Source organism: Elgaria multicarinata, chromosome 2 (assembly GCF_023053635.1).
Source record: "Elgaria multicarinata webbii isolate HBS135686 ecotype San Diego chromosome 2, rElgMul1.1.pri, whole genome shotgun sequence".
Lineage (NCBI taxonomy): Eukaryota > Metazoa > Chordata > Lepidosauria > Squamata > Anguidae > Elgaria > Elgaria multicarinata.
In genome coordinates, this window is record NC_086172.1 from 165,128,541 (window position 1) to 165,143,929 (window position 15,389).

Genomic DNA, 15,389 nt, shown 5'->3' on the forward strand with positions numbered 1-15,389 from the left:
TGTGGTGGTGGGGGGAAGCTTGGATCAACCCTTTCCTCAGTTTCTTTGAACTATGCCATTATTAAATTTTTATGGGGGAGAATTGGTAACATGAATGAAGTAAAAGCTGTACAGATGTAACTTCTTAAACTGGTAAAATGTAAATATGGGCTCTTTTAGATTAATTATACCAGCATTTTAGATTTGGCTTGTTGCAGAAAAAGTAAAGAATAGTTACCGTGAAATAGAGTAGAAGAGCAGTTGAGAGAACTGGAAAAATAATCCTTTGTTTATGATAGGGGATCTCAGTTAATGAGACGTTATAAGCAGGGAAGTAGTAAATATAGTTGTTCCATGCTTTTTTTAAAGAACAAATCCTAATATTTTAATGTATTTACTATGTAAAGTTTAATTTATTTACAGTTCATGCAAATTCACGTCTATTTTGGTATGTGTGGTCTCTGAGAAGATCAAATCTGAAAGTGAAAAAAATGCTTTGCGTAAACTGGAATTGTTTAAGCCAGAGATTAAAGTTCATACTGGGAATATGAAATTAATTTTACTAGAAAGCTCTAATAGGTGTTTTTAACATCTAATGCTCAAAAATATAATTGAATTTTGCTTCATAATCGTAGATAAAACACACCTGGGATGGAATGCTTGACTATTTAAAGTTCTATTATCTGCTTACCTGTTTGGAGTGCAAAGTGGGGGAATTATCTCTGCTTGAAAGCTGCATGCTTAATTCAACACCATTGTCATCATTAATATTTATATGCCACTTTTGCAAACTATGCTCAAAATAGCTCACAAATACACATAAATATGTCAAACACACTTCATTATGTAATATTTATACCCATATTAGCAAGTTAGACAAACATTGTAATTAAAATTTCCTAAAGATAATGAAGAACATATATGGGACTTGTACCAACATTGTTTAACAATTCTCACAACTTCGAGAGACTTGAAATGTGGTGCTCATATAATTTGAAAATGAAATCTCTGAAAAGAGTACAGCCATCTTTCAGATACAAATTAGCTTGATTTAACTCAGTGGATGTGTGAAAAGGGGGAGTAAAGACCCCCAACTAAATAAAAAATATTTTAAAGTTATAAGGCAGTAATTCATTTTCAGATTTGCCGGCAAGCCTGTAGATATCAACAGATTTTGTTATAAACAGGTACAGTCTCTTTTTCTTCTGACGAAGAGTTACTACTTGAAATGCATTGGGTCATACTATTCTTTAACTGCTCTCATGTATTCTCATAATTGGTGTTTCAATCCTGAAGAACATCACAAGGAGGAATCCTCTGAAAGCTGTTATGATGAGGCTTGTAGGGACAGTACCCTTACAGCTCATATATATATTATTTATTCATTTATTGCATTTTTATACTGCCCAATAGCTGAAGCTCTCTGGGTGGTTCACAAAAATTAAAACCATTCAAAGTATAAAACAAACAGTATAAAAGCATGATATAAAATGCAATAGAAAAATACAACCAGGATAAAATCAGCAGCATTGCAGAAATACAAATTTAAGATATAAATTTAAAACATATAAGGATGAAGGGTCCCTTTCTCAGTTCAGTTTGACCAGCTCTGCTACATATTGATGCTTTTATTGTTGCTTTTTGAGCAGTAGCTTGTCTGGACAAACTTGAAATAGGATCACTTAAATGAAAAAATTAATGCTACAGACTGGTTTATGATGCTGTATTTTTATTGGTATTTATCATTTTAATTGTGAGCCACCCAGAAAATAATGTTGCTGAATGGCCTTATATAAATATAACTAAATAGGTAGCTTCACTCAGTGAGTCCATTAGTTAATAATTGCTGTAAGCCGCCTTGGGAGAGCTTCTGTCCTGAATGGTGGTGAAGAAATATTTTAAATAAATATTTATCCGTATGGACTATTCACTTTTTAGGAAAATGTGGGAAGTGAATGCATTTGGCAGGGGTGGGGGATTAGTACGACTGTGTGAGTAAGCCTGAAAAATATATTACCAGCCTGCTCATGTCTGGCAGAGGAGGGACTGAGAACTGCATATCTGTGCTGGATGTGGAGGAGGGGATTTCTCTCATCTAGGAACCCACTTGTTTTCTATGCTGGGTGCAGAGGAAGGGCAGAGTGATCCACCCCTTGCCTGCCTGCCTACTCACTTGCCTGCGTGATATTCTATACACTCACGTCCATATAGTTTCTGATTGACTGTGGTTACCAGGTTAGTGCTTAAATAAAAGGCAAGGTTTAGTGGCAACCAAGTGTGTGTGTAAATGAAAAAAGTTCACTGAACTAAAAACATTTTTTTAGAAATTGTTCTATATCTAAGCAAATAAGGAATTGAGGGTGTGCTTTGGCCAAATCGAAACATCAACACAACCAGAAGACACCTTTGAGATATTCTAGCACCTTGTCCAGCCCAGTGCTTCATGTTGGTGCAAGTTGCTCTTAAGCTTATAGCCCCATGCCAATGTACGTATAAATGAATAAAGAATTAGGGTTGTAAACCCCAAAATAAAGGTGGTGAGAATGTGTGTGGCTGTTATTGAATAGCATTAGTCACAGGTATATTCAGGGTTTTTTTTCTTCTTCAGTTGGTTCTCTCCCATAATACTAGTACCCGGGGTTATCTCATGAAGCTGATTGATAGGAGATTCAGGACAGATAAAAGGAAGTACTTCTTCACACAGTACATAGTTAAACTATGGAATTCACTATCACAAGATATGGTGATGGCTACCAATTTGGATGGCTTTAAAAGAGGGTTGGTTAAATTCCTGGAATAGAAGACTATCAATGGCTAATAGTCCTGATGGCTATGTGCTTCATTCAGTATCTGAGTCAGTAAGCCTATACACACCAGTTGCTGGGGAACATGGTTAGCAGGGTGCTGTTGCACCATGTCCTGCTTGTGGATTCCTAGTCAACAGCTGGTGACCACCATGTGAAGAGAATGCTGAACTAGATGGACCCTTGGTCTTATTCAGCATGGCTCTTACGTTCTCTACATTCCCACATGGGCTTTTTTTCTCAAGGGTTTCCGTCTTCTTCTAGATCTTTTTTAAAGAAACCTCTGCATGCAGAAGCATTCTTTTTTTCTAGGCGCCCCCCCCCCAATGTTACCCTAAAGTAAATCACCTTGAATCTTACTGTTAATAAATCCTTTGTTGTTAATACAACAAAGAAAGTTTTTCTTAGAGAATGAAAGCACAAAACAGCCTATTAGGATATTAGAGTAAAGCCTATTCAGTCTTGCAGTTGAAAACTCATTTCAGAATGTCAGTAGGATTGTGTAGGAGGTCAATTTCTATTTCTGTTTCAGGTTGGTCATTTTGCTGATGTCTAGAGGTCATGTGTTAGCTTGGGGGCAGGCTTTGCATTTAAGCTATAGTTGGGAAAGGGATGCTCTGTTGCATGATTAGTTTTGTACCGGTGCACTGCTGAGTTTGTAGTATGCCTAGGGTTGCACAAACCAGAGGATTTGGGATGTATCTTTTAAAGTAACTACAGTGCTCTTCAAATAGCAGAGATATTGAAAGTTCCCTTTTAAATAAAAGGACAGTGTTGAAGACTTGTTCAGAGAACATGCTTCCAAGTATAGTGTAGTATCTTTATCTCTGATTTTCTTTCTCTGACACTCTTTCAGGTGCTCGATAAAATGTAAGTTTTATACTTTTTAGTTTTCTTTGCCCCCAGTAAACTAACTTTTCCATCGCCTGTCTTTTGTCTGTCTTATCTATCATCTTAAATTTTCAAGTGAGATTTGTTTTTTAAGTTACATCTATTTCTGGTGGTTTCACATGCAGTTTTTGGTGGTAGTGTTTCTCCACGGAGTAGCTTTCAAACTCTTGTTCTAGTCCCCTTTTGAAACTTCATTTCTCGGAACTGAGTAAATATTTCCTTTGTCTCAAACATCATCTTAGTTCTTAACGTACTTTAGAAAGTAAAACTGCGTCGGGTCAGGTCCTTACATTACTGACAAAAACAGAAGCCATTATACAAAACCTGAAGGTATTTAAGGCATCAGTTAAATGTGTGATGAATGGATTAAAATACTGTTAATTTACCACTCTTCATGATTTCCTCTGTTCCAGTTTCCACTTCAAACATATCTTGATGAAAATGTGCACTGATGTATGGTGCTATATAAATAAATAATAATAATAATGAAATTAGATTTTTCACACGTTTCCTATTTTGCTGTGACATAGGTGGATGATTTCTATGTAATTCAACTAATTTTGTTTAGCTTTTCTGAATCAATTTAGGTCTATTCTGCTAAAAGGGCTTTCTCTGTGGTGGCACCCCGACTGTGGAATGCCCACCCCTTGGAGGCCCGATTGACACCAACAATGATTGCATTTCGACGCCAAGTAAAAACATGGCTTATTAACAAAGCCTTTGATGGTTAAACTCACTGGCACATTGTTTTAACTGTTTTAACTGCTTTTACTGCTTTTCTTTTAAATTATATATTGTTTTAACTTGGATCATGGTTTAATTTGTTTTTAACTGCATATTTATTGTTTTATACTGTATGATTTTATCTGTACGCCGCCCTGAGATCTTAATGATATAGGGCGGGATATAAATGTTTTAAATAAATAAATTAAATTAATAAATAAAAGACGTGCTTGCCCATTTTTATTCAATTTATTTCTCGTTCAACAGCCACATCCTCATATTTCCCCCTATAATTTAAGCCTATTGATTTACACACTTGTAATAAGTCGTATATCGATTAGTGTATGCTCAGGGTTGCTTAGCAAGCATTAGTGAGTCCCTACACCATTTTAACCATCCTTAGATTCACAAAGTCAATGAAGTTAAATGAGATGTGGAATGATATTTGCAAGAATTTATATTAATCTATACAGTGGTTGTTACAGAAGCAGATACTATATGCTATGGAATATTCTGATTGGCTTAGGACCAACATCAATTATATTCCCAAATGATAGACTAAAAAAAAAATTGTAACGTTTTATCTTTGAGTGCATGCTTTATGCCTATAATTGGCTATCTGCATTTGTCATCAGTCTCTAGACTTGTAGAACAAACTTTATATATTCTATGTATGAAAGCTGATTTTCATTGGATTCAGAAAAAGAAGGGAATAGGAATATTTATTTGCACAAAAAGAAAATGTATAAATGTGGCAAAAGCCACTAGTTTAAAATCTGAGGGAATTTAAAGTTACTTCTGTAAGTTTGATACTAGTGTGTCTTTATATTCAGGTCTCAGAATTGGCTAGAGCAAGGCTATTTTGCCAGTTGTCATAAGAATGGTGTTCTGTTCATAAATAGCTGTCATTTAGCACCTTCTTTGTGGTTACCAAGCTCTTTGCTATCAATGGTCTCCTAGTAACACTGACGAAAGCTGTAATTGAATTTCACTTTGCAGTGTGTACTTGCTTGGCTATGCTCCTATGTTAAGTTGATGTTCCCATTTATTTTGAAGATGTAGCTTAGAATTACTAAGTATGCAAAATATTAGTAAAAGCTATAGCTTTTTGTTGCTCAGTATAAAACCTTTTTAATTAACTTGGGATTTTTACTTACTTGATAATATATTTTGCTAACGGTTTACATAGGTAATACTCCAGCATTTTATATGCCAAACCAGGCTATGCAAGTAACTTAAATTGTCACAGAATTTCAATCACGTTTGCATGCTTAAATGGGAGTTTATCAGCCTATGATATTGAGAAAGTGCTGACCTTTCAAAACATTGCTTTTTAAAATGTGCAAAACATTTCTCTGGAGACTCTAGTGAAGATGAAAACTAAGATGTAGAGGGGCATCTTCAGATTCATTTCTTATCAGTCTGTTCTCATGCATAAAACTCTTTCCCTTGAGGCTTACCAAAGCCCTAATCAAAACATGTAAAAGACTTTACTATAGTAGGCAAACATTGGTAGACGCACTCAAGCAAATCTGCCCTTACATTTTTTTTAATATCTTAAATTAGTGTACTGTCCTGAGTTTGTGGAATAAAGGAGGTTACACATTCACATATACCTTGGATTTTCTACAAACTTGAAAAAAAACTTCTTTAAAGTAATTGTTTATAAAGAACTAAGAATGGGGTGCAACAGTGGACCTTTGAGAAGCTTTTTAGCTTAATGGGCTGTATGTTTTTCACTCTGATCATCTCTTTCTATTTGTCTTTTCCTTCAAATCAAAACCCACTCTTTATGAAGCCTATTGCTGAACTCTCATTAGTCCTCATCCCTAACTGCATTTTCTTGTAAGTTACTTGGGCCAGGGAGCTTAATTTCCCCCCCTTTCTTTTATTTTGCTTTTTTCATTCTTGTAAAGCACCATATACATTAATGGTTCGATATAAGCGAATCATCAGATTTTGTGTGCCTTTTTGTAATGTGTACCCTTAAACTTCATTGAGCGCTCCAAATGCAAGTAAGTGTGTGTGGACTGTGATAATAAGCCATATTTTATAGGTCTTTGGTCTCCCAATGAAATTTGGTGGTTGTTTCAGAAAAAGCAAAGGGCAGTTCTTTTAGCTTATGGAATTATTACCCGTGAATGGCTGATGGTTTAGTTGGCATTTTAAAGGAGTAAGACAAATTCATAGATACTGAATTTTTTTCAGTGCTTGTTTCCCACGCTAGTGGGAGCACATCTCAGCAGAATTCTGTTCTGGGCACTCCAGCCAGTAGAGGGAGAAGATGAATGTTGCTGGTTTCCCCCTTCTACTGCAGCTTCCAGTGTCACTTCCCACACTGTTATGGAGGATACCCAACCTTCCAGAGCACATTTTTGGGGTGCATAGGGAATTAGAGGGGGTAGAGAAATCGGCGAAAAACTCTTCCTCCCTCCTCAGGAGTATTCTGCATTCCCTCTCTGAATTTTCATCTTTCATCAATGGGACGGAATGTCTCTCTAATTGCCAGTCTCTGTAGTGTGAATCCAGCCACGACAGGAAGCAGGGGAGGAAATTCTCCAAGACACTCTTGGAGTCAAGGAGGAATCTTCCCAGGAGCTTATCAGACCAGAGGCCCAGGCTCAGAGATCATCCTCCCCACCCTTAGGAACTCAGCCTTTGTCAGAGGGCAAGGGGCATCAGAATTGACAGATCCCAGAGTCCGCCACGGGGCCAGGCAGGTGGAGCTGAGAGGAGGTGGAAGGCAGGATGCCAGGTTAGCCATTCACCAGACATTAGAACTTGAAGACCCTCCCTGAAGGAAGGGTTCGGTAAAAGCCTGTCAGGCACTGCAGGGAAACTGTCCATTTAGTTGATAGGCAACTGCCTTGCTTTGTTAGGTTAATTAAGCTTAGAGGATAGCTCCTAGCATTCGCACTCCCTTCAGGTGTGAAGAGATGTCTATTTACTGAGTAAAGCTTTGTGGATTGCACTCAGACCTCTTTATAGTCTCACATCTCGGTGGGAGGGCTTGAAATCATAACACCAATCTTTATACTTGTGGAGATGTTAGGAAAACTTGCAAGACATCAAGATGTCCAGTAAGAGCTAAGCCTACTTCTGGTATTCCAGTCAGCAACTACACTGACCCTGGAATGATTAATAAGGCATTTCTGGGAAGCAGAGTAGAAATAGAATAAAAATAACAAGAATCTCATGGATGCTTGACACTTAGATTTAATTTTATTAGCATTAATACATTTAAACATATTAAACAAGTTGACCCTAAGGCAACCTCAGCATGATGCCTAAGACTTCCTGCTTGTCCACTAAATGAATAAACTACTGGACTTGGAGTAGAACAAAGGGGTCAGTAACTTTACTCTGGGAATGAAAGTGAACCTTAAGGAGATTCCTGGCTACTTGATTGATGTAAACAACATATCTGGGTGGCAGGAAGAGGTATCCAGAAGACCATCACAAGGGGTAGCCAGCTGATTTATTTTGTCATAGGGTTGATTGGGCTATATTTCCCACCAAGGCTCTCTGTTGGCCAACTTAAAGGTATCTTCATAGATTGTATTAGGTTGTTCCTGGCACTTCAGGTGTCTTGCTGCCTTTTTCAGACTAAAGTGGATATTTTAGCTTAGGTGCCAGGGTGTTGCCAACCAAAAAACTAAACACGAACTTCATATGTACATAAAGCCATCAGGCTTCTCTGTAATGACTCCATGCCTAGTGTGTTCTGCAGCATGAGTAGATCTAACCCAATTCAAGCGTGTAGAAATGAAGCAACTCCATAGCTCAGCATTCCAGAGCCAGTGTGGTGTAGTGGCTAAGGTGTTGGACTGGGAGTCAGGAGATCTAGGTTCTAGTCCCTACTCAGCTATGGAAACCCACTGGGTGACTTTGGGCCAGTCACAGACTCTCAGCCCAACCTACTTCACAGGGTTGTTGTTGTGAGGATAACATGGAGAGGAGGAGGATTATGTATGCCACTTTGGGTTCCTTGGAGGAAAAAAAGGCAGGATATAAATGCACTAATATATATATATGTGCTTGCTCTATCCTGGGGTGCTGTCCTCTCCAAGGTAAAGTTTTATGTCCTGAGTTCTGACTTAGATGTTGAAAAATCCAATTTTAACATTTTTTAAAGATTATTTTTTTAAGGTAATTTTAAGATTAAGTCATCAGGCTGTATTAGGGGATAGGTGTACCAAAGGTCACGTGGACGTACCCTAACCATTTTGAACCACCAGAAGACCTAATCTCATCTATATTCTCCTTATATCCCCTATGCAAGATGATGCATTTCTGAACTATTTACTTTCATAGCTATCATTAACTCTCACTGAGAAAAAAAGGACATATGTATGCGTATATACACACGTGACGGGGGAGGGGCAGGAAAAGTAGATTATACATGAGCTATGGCGCAAAACTTTAACAGCTTAATCAGTATCACTTCAGGAAAGCTTTTACCAAAGTAAAGTCGCTGTGTAGATATGCTATAACAATAACAGGATATTTTCTCTCCTTTCAGATGTCCCCCCTGCAGAGCAAGAAAAGCTTTTTATTCAGAAGTTGCGACAATGTTGCGTCCTTTTTGACTTCGTTTCTGATCCACTAAGTGACCTAAAGTGGAAGGAAGTAAAACGGGCAGCTTTAAGTGAAATGGTAGAGTACATCACGCATAATCGAAATGTGATTACTGAGCCCATATACCCAGAAGTAGTACATATGGTGAGTTATTTAAATGGAAATATCTTAAGACCCCTTTTTGTTTTCTGTAAACTCTTCTTAATGGAAGCTATCAAAGTTCTTGATATTATCTAAAAGGTTTCCTTCAAACTTCTGTTTTATGTGCTATAGAACATTTCTTTCTTTTCCCACTTTTTTTCTTTTTTTGAGCATTGTGTACTATTGTGTAAAAAACATACAACACCCTACTCTCAACATCATCATGTGATCTACATCAGGGAAGACTGACTTGGTCCTTCAAAGCCTACTTTTATTTTTAGTAGAATCCTTGTAGTCTACCAATATACTGAAAATCTATAGAGAGTTATTTCACAGCCCAAAGGTCCTCCATAAAAGCACTATTTCAAAACGAGCAGGAGGGAGAAGTTTGTTTATGTATTTATTTATTTTCTATACTGCCCAATAGCCGAAGCTGTCTGTGCAGTTCACAAAAATTAAAAACACATGGTGTTGAGAAGTTGAGTTCTCAGTAGAGAACTCTAAGTTTGACAAGCCTATAGAGAAGGGCTTATCCTGAATGGGCCTATCCTATCCCATGTACTCACCCACTGCAGTTCAGAGGGACACACAAAAAGCACCTCTGAAGAGGACACAAATGTCTAGGTAGGTTCATATGGGAAGACATGGTCCTTGAAAGACCTTGGTCTCGAATCATTGAGATCTTAAGGCAGTGGTAGAGAACTGTTGGTCCATGGGCCTAAACCAGCCTATAGAGGTTCCCCCTACAAAATGTAGGTTCTCTCTCCAGACTCTGCCCCCTGGCCTGGAGGCTTTCAGGGGAGAAGATGTGGAGAGGGATTGGAGATAACAGGATACCCCTAAGAGTTTCACCCATCCTGTGTCATCCCTAATGAAGATAGGTGCAGGGCAAGGAAATCCGGTCCCTGGCCAAAGCAGTATTTGGAGAAGCTTCAGCCAGGGATCAGTGATGTTAGCTGAGCCCAGTCATGCGTTTCCCCCATAGGGATGCCATGTGAAGCCAGCAACTCAGCTGGAACTGGGAAAAATGACTCCATGGACTGCTGAGTCCGTTCGCATGCTACATGCTGCCCTGATGGGAATGACGTGCAGTACACAAAGCTGGGGACTCAGCCAGTGCTGGGAGGAACAGTTGATCCTCCCAGTGCCAGCCAAGTCCCTTGCTCTGTGCCTCTTTCAGTATGGAGAAAGGCAAAATGGTGAGGCAGTGATTTCAGTGGGTGTAGCAACACTCACTGACATCAGTGGAGAGTGGCCATGTCTGCTGATGTCATTTGGCCTGTGGAAGGCAATTCAACCTCCTACCTAATATCTGTTCCCTATCCCTGTCTTAAAGGTTAACAATAGTACTTTCAGTTGTGCCTAGAAAACAACAAGAAGCAAGTGCAGACTTTATAAAACCACACATATATGCCTAAACAGCTTGCCTCTGTCAACACTCTGGTAGCCACCTTGTAAACTAGTTAAAGTTTCTGGACATTCAAAGTCAGCCCCCTATTACATTACAGTAATCTTACCTGGATATCATCAGAACCAAATCCCATTATGATATTGCTGTGGCCAGATCTTTTCTGTCTGGGAAAAGGCACAGCTGGAATACCAGCCAAATCTGGTAGAAATCATGTCTTCCTACTACCACAACTTGGACATGCTGGATCCAAGGACACCCCTAAGTTGCAAGTATGGTCTTTAAGCGGGGAGTGCAACTCCAGCGACATCAATATCAACCATATTTTCAACCAATAGCACCTCTGTCTTGTCTGGATTAAGTTTCAAGTTGTTTAACCTCGTCAAGTCCATCAGTATTCTCATACCCTGCTTCTGGACTTCCACTCTAGCTCTATTCAAGTGTTCTGAATCTGCGTAAAGTAAACACATGAGCAGGGCAAATGCTCTAGCCCTGCCCACCGTACCTCACACATTTCTATTGCCTTGTACTTGTGGAAGGTGACTTTCTGAAGAGGGAGAGCCTCCTGTATCCATGGAGGCACTCCTTGCAATTGAATTTTTGTGAACCGCCCAGAGAGCTTCGGCTATTGGGCGGTATAAAAATGTAATAAATAAATAAATAAATAAATAAATAAGTCCTGAAAGAGCAGACTTCTCAATCGTATGGAGATAATCTGCGGAATACAGGATATTCTCCTCTACTGAAAGTTATTCACCATGAGTATAGATAGGGTGATGGAAATGCAAAAGGAGGAGAGTGTGGATAGAGCACTCTCCTTCTTCACTTGTTTACACAAATTCAGAATGTCTGAATAGGATTTGCCTTCACAGCAGTTGATGGAAAAGTGATGGTGTCAACATATTGATAATAATACAGCCCTAATCTCCGTAATTCTTATAAAAATCCCATAAAGTGAGCCAGTGTTATCTCCCTTTTAGAGATTAGTGCTGAGGCTGCTACTCAGTGAGGTCATGCCTCAACTGAGATTTAAACTTATTACTTCCCAAGTCATCCTTCAGTCTTACTGTTAGATTACACCAGCTCCTTGGCACCATGTATGATTCTTAGACTGGTTCGCACAAGATCACTACTTAATAATAGCCTTGATACTGAACAGAGTGCTAGTAGTGTACAAAGAAAATTTCAAAGAAACAATTATAAGATCTTTTTGGGATGGTTTCCTTAGAACAGCTCCCATGCTAAATTATTATTTCCCTCTGGTTTATTGTAATGTTTCTTAATGGGAACCAAGCTCTATTAGTTTCTTGACACACTGTGCACGTGTTTATTGTAAAGGAAATATTATTGGGAGTGGGGGTGAAAGAACAATTAACTGACATGTGGAGGAAAATATTCTTAAAAGCAAATACTGTTCAATATTAGAGTAAATATGTTTCTGCTCTGTATTTGCATGCATGCCTTTTGTAATGTTTTAATGCAAATAGGTATTTTTTTAAAATTGCAATTTTTTTGTACCTGCACTTAGACAAGTGTGACTTTAGTTTGCAGTTAACATGTTTCGCACACTACCACCTTCATCCAATCCAACGGGAGCAGAATTTGACCCAGAGGAGGATGAACCAACCTTAGAAGCCGCCTGGCCTCACTTACAGGTACTATAAACATAATTTCTTCACTTCTCTTCTGACTAAACAAAGAGTGACTAAATTACTGCAAAATTAAAATTGGCAAACTTAAATATGAACATATAACACACTAGTTTGCTGTTTAAATATCTGATGGAGGGCTCATCATCCAAGTCTGCAGTTTGCAAGTCTAAATGTGAATGCATTGTGACTTTTGCTGATCCAACACAGACTTGGTTTAACATGTTAATAATAGAAAAATGTTAATGAATTTGTATCAATTGCTATTGCCTTTTTAGTTTTAATAGTGCTACAGCTTTGAGACATAACCTCTTTAAACATTGTAAGGCACATGATGCCCACCGTTGTGTAAACAGAAAACTCAAATGTGGACTACATACAACATTAAACTGGTTTAACTAAAGTAGTATAGCGTGGGATCAGGGTGGGATGTCATAAGACCTGTGAGATGTAGGTGGCCTGGCCCATACCAAAATTTATGTAGTATCAAATAAAGGGGAATGCAGTTATAGCTGCCCTAATTTATTAATCTTGGTTAAGAGATCAGGACTGAAATTGTTCATTCTGTGTCCCATCCCAGCTGTGGGGGGTGATCCTGTGAATTCCTCTCTTAAACCTTAAATAGAGTGAAAGGATACAACCTTAACAATGATTAACCTTAACAGGGTTTCTCTTAACCTATATTGGAAATAAAATCAAACCCTAGTTTGATTTCCAATAACCTGATTAGCTTTAGCCATGGCTAATGCAGAGGGGAGAAATTAACTTCAGAGCGGGAGTATGCATTTTTGCACGCAGTTTCTGGTCTCTCAGCCACCATTAAGAGAGTGGATTATTGGGTCAGTTCGTACGATTGCTGGAGCTCACCATGGCTTATTTAAGCCCTGATGGGTTGTGGTGGGTGCTGGTGGCCATTTTCAATATTCAGGAAGTGGCAGGTGGTCACTGTGGCTTATCATGACGTCCGAACCTTAAAACAGCCCATGCGTTGTAGGTGGTTTGTTAATCACACCAACAACCCACCCTCACCGGGTTTGGGTGTCACAATAAACCATGGCAACTGCCTTCTATGGCTTGAATATTCACAATGGCCCACAGCATGCACCACAACGCACCATCGCTGTACACAATATCATCCTGATGGGCTTTGAGGATGTTTTAAGACTAAGTATTATTTTTAATAGCTTTTCAAAATTCACGTTTGCATTTCTGTTGTAAAACTAATTTTTATTTTTTGTGGATCTTTTTCAGCTTGTTTATGAATTTTTCTTAAGGTTTTTAGAATCTCCAGATTTCCAACCTAATATAGCTAAGAAATATATTGATCAGAAGTTTGTATTGCAGGTGAGGTTAAAAAATGAATATATCTTCAAACTTTAAATCCAGATTATTCTGAAATGGATTAAACAAGTAAATGTGCATCTCTTGCAGCTTTTAGAGCTCTTTGACAGTGAAGATCCTCGTGAAAGAGATTTTCTCAAGACTACTCTGCACAGAATATATGGGAAATTCTTAGGCCTAAGAGCTTACATCAGGAAGCAAATTAACAATATATTTTATAGGTAAGTCTTTATTCTGTGCTGATGAATATGAACTACCTATTTCTTCGATTCTAAGACACACTTTTTTCCCCATATAAACATCTCTAAAAATGGGGTGCATCTTAGAATCGCGGGTGTGTCTTCGGGGTTGTTTTTTTTTCTGTTGGTGGTACTGAAATTAGTGTGCGTCTTACAATCGAAGAAATACAGTAGGTAAGATATTTTAGCAATGTTACAACTTTTAAGGTTCAAAACCAAATGTTGACAGGGTTTCATTAAGGCTGCATGCAAGTTTTATGATGACTTTTGTATCATTTTAATTAAGCTCCTCTTGTAAAACAAAACTAGAGGAAGAAAATAACATGTTGCGCACAAAATTAGGGTTCTTTAAGATTATGCTTTTGGACACCTTTTGTCCTATATCCATTAAGGTGCTTTTCATTTCCAAAGGACAGACTAAGGCCCTTGATTTCCTTAAAGTTGGCGTTCCCGCTACTACATTTAGCCTCAACCACTTATCCCAGTCCTGTAAGACCATATTCTGGTGTGTGGATTGATAAGATTGTTACATTAATTTTTTTCTGCATATAGCAGGCATGTGTATACAACTTGTGATAGAATGGTTTGGAAATAGTTGTGTATTGGCATATGGCACTGACCTTGTTAAATTTCCATATATTCAGCAGGGCACAACCTTTCAACATGTCATGTAAGAGTTTTTACTCTCCCCCCCCCTTCATTGGTATATTAAGCTATAGTATACGAAAAAGGGACATGGATTGGGCAGGAAAGCTTTCTTTTAAGCCTGTAATGCTCAGTGTAATGGAATTAATATCCTCGTCTGAACAGAGTAGGACCAAAATATAATAGAATTTAATTCTGGTATTTCATCATGGTCAAGTACCGTATTTCTGCTGAAGCTTATTGAAAGTTTAACTGAAAGGTTTCTTGCCCTTGTTATTAAGATGCATGAAAACTGTTGTTGTTTTCATGGATCTTAATAACATCCTTTGGGTGGGTGGTTGGGGGAGGTGCCATGAAGGCTCAAACAAAATCTGAACTTTAAAGTGAAAATGTCATCTGATGATAACTTCGTACTTGGGGCTGCCATTCTGTAGCCACTTGCAGGTTATTATAAAGAACTGTCAGCTTTAAGTTAAGTGGGCAACATTATTCATAAAAACTACAAGAAAGAAATTAACAGTGTCTTCAATGATTGAAAAGCCTTTCAAAACTTATTTTTAACTAAGTTTTTTCTGCATAATGAAAACAAAGCTGAGAACCAGCCTGGGAAAATATCCTTGGCAAGCAGTTCCAAAGAGTTCCATCACTATACAAAAGGGAACTACTCTGTTCTCCCCACGCACATGCACCAAGCCAAAGAAAAACACCCACAACTACAACCTTTTATCAGTGAACTGAGGGAGTATCAAGAAAGGGCCCCTCCTGCTCATCTGAGGGGAACAGGAAAATCCATACACTGAAAGTTGTGTTGAGTCACCCTCAGGGCTTTAAAGGTAGTAATCAGCACCTTCAATTAGGAACATAAGCAGATTGGAAGCCAGTAGAGAGACGAAGGAGCAAGGGTAATATACTATCTCTAGCTCCATCATCATCTTTAAAAGATGGGCTCCAAAATTCTGCACAAGCTGAAGTTTCTGACTCATCCTCAAAG

At 38.3% G+C, this 15,389-nt stretch overlaps 1 protein-coding gene across 6 annotated transcripts in view; it reads left to right on the plus strand.

The window, feature by feature from the left end:
- The window catches only part of PPP2R5C (protein phosphatase 2 regulatory subunit B'gamma), a 99,666-nt gene that overhangs the window by 58,590 nt on the left and 25,687 nt on the right, over positions 1-15,389 (plus strand). For 5 of the 6 annotated variants that reach the window (XM_063118061.1, XM_063118059.1, XM_063118064.1 and 2 more), the window contains 4 exons: positions 8,920-9,119; positions 12,069-12,179; positions 13,425-13,517; positions 13,605-13,735. In XM_063118061.1, the coding sequence (XP_062974131.1) occupies positions 8,920-9,119; positions 12,069-12,179; positions 13,425-13,517; positions 13,605-13,735 (535 nt within the window). The remainder of the gene's footprint in view (positions 1-8,919; positions 9,120-12,068; positions 12,180-13,424; positions 13,518-13,604; positions 13,736-15,389) is intronic. The other variant, XM_063118060.1, reaches the window with a different exon arrangement.